At 37.1% G+C, this 6,766-nt stretch overlaps 1 protein-coding gene across 1 annotated transcript in view; it reads left to right on the forward strand.

The window, feature by feature from the left end:
• LOC150103649 (carboxypeptidase Q-like) overlaps positions 1–4,544 on the forward strand; it is a 47,843-nt gene extending 43,299 nt beyond the window's left edge. Inside the window, exon 4 of the mRNA XM_090397725.1 lies at positions 3,938–4,544. Coding sequence (XP_090253851.1) covers positions 3,938–4,525 — 588 coding nt within the window. The 3' untranslated portion in view covers positions 4,526–4,544. The remainder of the gene's footprint in view (positions 1–3,937) is intronic.
• Positions 4,545–6,766: the final 2,222 nt, after the last annotated feature.

The raw sequence follows: 6,766 nt of genomic DNA on the forward strand, positions 1-6,766 counted from the left end.
ACCACATGCCTCACTGGCAGAATCAATCAATGTTTTCTTCAGAGTTTGCCACTGAATCTCCAAGGTTTGATTCCTGTTCTCAAACTTTTTCATTTTCTTTTCAATAATCTTTCTGTATTTTAGTCTACAGTTCACATCTGAGAGCTGCTCAACTTTTATTCGCTTTAAAACTTTCTTATATGTTATTCTTTTCAATATGAAATTCAATTTTATCCTGCTCAAGACTAAATAGTGATCGCTTCCAATTTCAAATCCTCTGTACACTCTGGTGTCCTGCACCAGGGAGAAAACATCACTATCAACAATAACATAGTCAATGAGACTTTTCTTATTCCTAGCCTCTTCTCTCCATGTGAATTTGTGCACATTTTTATGTTGGCACATGGTGTTAGTAATAACCAGTCCATGTCCTGAGCAGAAATCCAACAGATATTTGCCATTATTATTAGCTTTGCTCTTTTCTCCAAATTTTCCCAAAATATTTTTGTATGTCTCACAATCATTTCGTACTCTGCTATTTAGATCCCCAACAAGGACCAACTTTTCCTTTTTCATTGTGTCAGTTGCTTTTTCTAAAGCATCAAAAAATTCCTCCACTTCTACCTTAGTAGAACCTTCTGTGGGACTATAGGCACAAATAAGTCTCATTGTCCAGTTCCCCATTCTCATATTTGCCCACATTACTCTACTTGAGACTGACTGCCATTCAAGAAGATTAGCCTCGTATTTTGTGTTGAATACTATGGCTACTCCTTCTTTTCCTTGATTGTCATTGCCTGAATATAACATTTTGTATTTATTGCTCAGAAAGATCTCACCAGTTTTGGTCTTTTTTGTTTCAGTCATCCCTATTATGTCGATCTGGTACTTATCTAATTCCTGAGCTAGCTCCATTTCTTTGCCATTCAGGCTTCTTACGTTGATAGTACCGATCTTTAACTCTGGTGATGTTGAGTTGTTGTTTGTTTTCAGATTTGTTCCAGTAGCTGACTTTTCGCAGTTGGCCCTGGTTCCCCGGCGAAAACAACATGGGCCTTGTTTAACCGGGCGCCGCCCCAGCCGGCATGAAATTTTGTCATGTTGTACCATCATTTTTTATTTTGGTTTAACCAATAAGAATACAATTTGGTCGGCTAAATCCCAAATTGCCAGCCCATCCTCGTTCGTTCAGTATCAAAGTAGATACCCAACAGGGTGCACCACGAGAAGGTGAGGATTGGACATCAGGTCAGAAGCCCTGGTCGGTTCTCTGCATTCCTTTAAAGGCTATGTGGAGGTCTCCTCTCAGTTATACAGCTTTGACCCTTAAGCACCCCATTTTTTTATTTCCTTACCTTTCATTTCCTTACCACTCATCTCCTTATTCCATGCTATAGCTCCAAGCAACTTGTCTTAATCACCAGTCTTGTACTTCCAAATCCTTTCCTCACAGAAGTCTTCATATGGCTAGCCACAACACATGTGATCACTTCATGATCACTCTTACCAACTGGAGGGAAGTGCAGAACCCCCATTCACAGTTACATCCTCTGATGAAATGATCAGATCCAAAACTCTCGAACCTTGCATGCCCTCCTTTACATACTGCCGTAGATTTCTCAAGTTCTTGAGAATACATTTTCCTTATTTCCAAATACTTCATTCCAGTCTATACTGCCACAATAATTACCCTTTCCTTGTTCACTAACTGAAGCTTTTTATACATTTCTTTGCCACCACCCCTGGCCTATATTATTATTATGTGACACCTCCAGGGAGTCCAAGGACTCATCAAGGGAGGGCACCCACTCTATGACCCTGTCTCCACCACTGAATCTATCAACTGCAACTACACCAATGATATCTGCCACCCACCACCACTAGTATTTCCATAAGCAATCACAAACATCCATGCCCACAGCAGGTTTCGAACCTGCAGCCTTTTGGCTGGAGAGCAGTTATGCTAACCACTAGAACAACCAGGCCGGCATGAATAATTATGACACACACAAAAAAAAATACAATAGCAGTGTTGGGATTCAAACCCATGCCTCAATGAGACTGGTACCTAAAACCAGCGCCTTATACTGCTCGGCCACACTACCTATAGCAACATCCAACTAAATATCATATCTCTGGTGTCAACCTTCACCTCACATGACACTGCCTCAAAACTATCACCACCATTTCCCTCTTTTATGTCTACCTTATGTGGATATAATTCCCCTGCTATCATCAACAGCACTCCTTCCTCCCTTCTTGTCTTGTCTATCTTTGTGAAAAACATTGTACCCTTCCATTTCTATTCCTGTCAGGATATCATCTTCATTTCAATAATTTTGGGGTGAATTAACTCAATCAGTGATAAACATGTGTTTATAGACCTAAAGGTGAACTACAGTTCGCTTTTAGGTTTACAACCAGTCCTATCCAAGCCACATTTGAGTTAGGATTTTCCCACCACACATTTATTCTATAGAATTCTGGATACAGAATAAATCTGCTACAAGTCTTCAGAAATTCCATCCAAATTAAATAATTGCAAAAGATTTTGATATGAAATTGCTGACTTCATTAACAATGAAGATCTACAGAAAGCTATAAAAATATTTGGTAGTTGTAAATTGAAAATCAAGTTCATATTATTTAGTTATAATTTTTGATAAATATGACAGATCCAAATGAAAAAATATGCAAGGCTAGTATGGTGGGGAGTATTGAATATATTTATATTTTATTTTTTACCACCAGATTTGCACTGTTTATAGCGCATGAGTGCTATGGTGGACAAGTGGTTAGGAATAAGGAAGGAAACTATTGATGCATTGAATAGCAAGATATTCAATATATTTGTAATCCTTGAAAAAAAAAAAAAAAACTGTGTGGGAAAGGTGAAGACAGAAGTAAAGAAGAAGCAGATGACAAATTGGATTGTGAATGAATAATGACTTTTAGCAGTGGTCAGTATTCATTCACAAAAATTGCAAAATTCTATGTCATAAATTCTTTGATTTCATAAACAAACTTGCTACTGCAATAAATCCCCTTAATTTAAATGTTTTCATTGCCGAAATGAAGCTTATTAGCTCTTTATACTTAAGTAACTTAATGGTTGCACCTGTTTGGAAACTCGTATCACTCGCAGAGTATATAAGTTCTTTTCGCTATACACTTTGGTATTAGGTCTAGCTACTCACTGATGAAGCCTCAAAAAAGGCTGAAACCGGTCTGGGTAGTGACCTCCCTACCATAATGTAATAACAGCATACATTTCCTAGGAAATGTGTTTTTACATTATGGAAAATACCTAAGAATAGCGATCAGAATTTACCGACTTTGCTGCGAGTCTTCTGGTATTGCACTACGTGCTAGGGTCACTTGCATTTGCTCACGCCAGTGGTCGCTGATACTTTATAGTTTACTATATTTGGCAAGAGACTCTCTGATTCCAATCTTTGAGTTTCTTATTCGGTTTTAAAACTACTATGTGGGATTTAATATCCCTTTAATTTAAATTAAAAAAAAATATTGCTACTGCAAACTTTTCACTATAACATATTATTCCTTTGGTCCCTACAAGTTGCTGTATTGAATCAACTACATTAGTATTTTAATTGATCAGCACATGTCAAAATGATTAATGCAAATCCTCATACAAATTATGACTTAATATTTTTCTAAAAACAAACAATAGAACTCGATTAAAATTGTCAGCTGTGTTTGAAATAAGAACACCATATTTTATTCTTGTATGAATTGTATAGTGTCTCATATCCTGCATTCCTAACTACTGCATGACAAACAGCCACTAAAAGGAAATTGGAAACGTTATTTTGAGATAAATAAAATCTTCTACTTATTTAAAATTCTTTGTCAACCACTCTTATGTGGATATACATTATTAATATGCATCACTTATTTCTAATGTTTTTTTTTTTCCTCTCCCAATATCATTTAGGTTGTGCTCGTTAGTGGTCATTTGGACAGCTGGGATGTCGGACAAGGAGCTATGGATGATGGTGCAGGAGCTTTTATTTCGTGGCGAGCTCTCTCTGTTCTTCGTGCACTGCAACTCCGCCCCACCCGTACTCTACGTTCAGTTTTGTGGACTGGAGAGGAAGAAGGACTTTGGGGTGCACAAGCTTACTTCGATAGCCATAAAAAAGAATTTGATAACTATAGTCTAGTCATGGAATCAGATGAAGGTACTTTCAAACCTTATGGCTTAACATTTTCAGGAAAAAATAAACAAGCTCAGTGTATTATGCAGGAAGTCCTGCAGCTGTTGGATGTGGTGAATGCCACCCAGTTAGAACTGTCACCAGAGGGATCAGACATAACCATTTGGATTCAAGCTGGAATACCTGGTTCTACTTTACTTAATGATAATGGGAAATATTTTTATTTTCATCATTCTAATGGAGATACAATGACTGTTGAAGATCCTGTTAATCTAGATTTATGCACTGCAGTCTGGACTGCATCATCTTTTGTGTTAGCAAACCTTGAAGAATTATTACCACGTTCATTGAATGTGCAAACATAAAACTGTGGTGTGTGTGTGTGTGTGTTGGGGGGGGGATCAGATATGTAAAATTATGACTTATATGTAAAGTATTTTGTGATAAGTAGATAATTATTTCTATATCCTCTGCCAAGTAGATCTGCCACTCTCCGACATATATAAGTACAGAAATGGACAGAACTCATCAGCAGTTATCTTTACCTCCTTGTTATCTTTATTTATAAAAACCAAGATACTGTTGTTTTTCAGAGATGGCATTCAAACTTTTGACTCTATTAAAATTAGAATATTTATTTTGTGATATGCTAATTTGTCTGATTCTGTCATCCATTAATTCTCTTTTATCATGCTTAAGCTTGCTTTTGCTGTTTATTAAATGTTTAAAAAGCACAAGATGTGGATTAGAAATGGGCTACCTATTATGAACAGGCAGCTAGATGCAAAATCACGTGATCTACTGTGTGATCGTATATAAAAACTGCTGACTCACTGCAGAATATCAAATCTTCATAAATCTTAATGCTTTAGTTACCACCCTGATGTACATTACTAAATCACTTAAGGAATTGACAATGTAGATATGAATATAAATTAAATTACACTTTAATAAATATTTTCGATATTTCGGCAACGTCACGTTGCCCTCTTCAAAAGGAACTTACAAAAAAGGCACGTGCATGTAGGCACTACAACACAGTAACTGAGAATGAAGTGATGAAGCTATTGTTCTCCTAAAAGTCCTGATGGTGCCCCCTAGTGGGCTAAGTAGATGTTCTTGGCGGTTGGGCTGAAGGTCTGCTGATGTAAGCCTCTAAAATTTCGGGCAGTCTCATACAACCAAATTTGTTGCGGTTTGGGGAGTTCCTTAGGGCTGAGGCTGATTCCATAAATAGTCTTTCGAATTTGTATTTGCTATGGTGTATTACTGTAGCTTTCTTCCACCTTATTTTGTGGTGTGTATCCAGGGCATGGTCTGCAAGACCGGAATGACTGTACTTGTGAAAACGGATGTAGTCTTTGTGTTCCGAAATTCTGATATTCGCTATCCTGCCTGTTTGGCCAAAGTAAGACAGTTTACAGCTGCAAGGGACCTGGTATACACCAGGTAGGTCGAGGGGAAGTGGTTAGTTAGTGGAGCAGATAAGGGATGCCAATTTTCTGTATGGTCTGTAACAGGAGGTCAAGTCATGTTTTTTTAAGATTTTGGTAATTTTTTCCGAGGTGCCTCGGATGTAGGGAATGGTGATGGATTTAGAGTAATCCTTGTTGTGGAGGAGGGGGAAGATTTGTAATTTCATCATCATCAAATTCCTGCCATGTACCCTCAAGGGGTGTACAGGATATGATAGTACTACGTGAAAAATTTACATCATTACTAACTTCCTATCTACAATTTTCCTCCAAATCAGTCTGTTACTTGTCAAGACTCCAACATTACCAGATCTTATATTTCTATTGTCTAAGGCACTTTGTACTGTATCAATCCACCTATATCTTGATCTTCCTCTGGGTCGTTTTCCTGCCAACTTGGCAGAGAACACTTGTTTTGCTAATCTTTCCTCGCCCATTCTGTTTAAGTGACCATACCACCTGAGATTAGCTCTGCTAATGCATTCCTGGATACTGACAATGTCAAGTTCTTTACTAATATAATCGTTTTTAATATGATATTGCCATTGCTGCCATCTGTTCACACCTCTAATCTTTCTCAGGACTGGCATATATGCAGTTTCTAGTCTTTGTTCAAGTGTTTTACTTCTGACCCAGCTCTCAGATCCATAAGTTAAAACTGGTTTGAACACTATCTTGTATACAGCTAATTTAGTGCTCCGACTAATTTCTCTGTTATTCCATATAAATTTATTCAATTGACTTCCTACCATACCAGCTTTGTTGATTCTGTTGTCTATTTCCATATTTAATTTACCATCTTCACTAAAAATCGTGTCCAAGTAGCTGAGATGTTTTACTTGTTCCACAGGTTCTCCATTCACAACAACGTTGACATTTTTAATGATTCTACCTATTTTTATTCACTTTGTCTTTTTATTGCTGACCTTCATACCATATCTATTACAACAGTTATTCAATTTAGTCAGAGAATCTTGCAGACTTGTAGCAGATTTATTTAGAAGTATAACATCTCCAGTTTTGATATCATGTTTAATACCACTTTCCTTCATAATGTGATCCATATAAATAATGGATAACAGAGGGGATAACGTATATCCTTGTCTCACACCAGATTTAACATTAAACCAT

This window comes from Typopeltis vanoorti, chromosome 9 (genome assembly GCF_054136105.1).
Source record: "Typopeltis vanoorti isolate ZY-2024b chromosome 9, IOZ_Tvanoo_1.0, whole genome shotgun sequence".
NCBI lineage: Eukaryota > Metazoa > Arthropoda > Arachnida > Uropygi > Thelyphonidae > Typopeltis > Typopeltis vanoorti.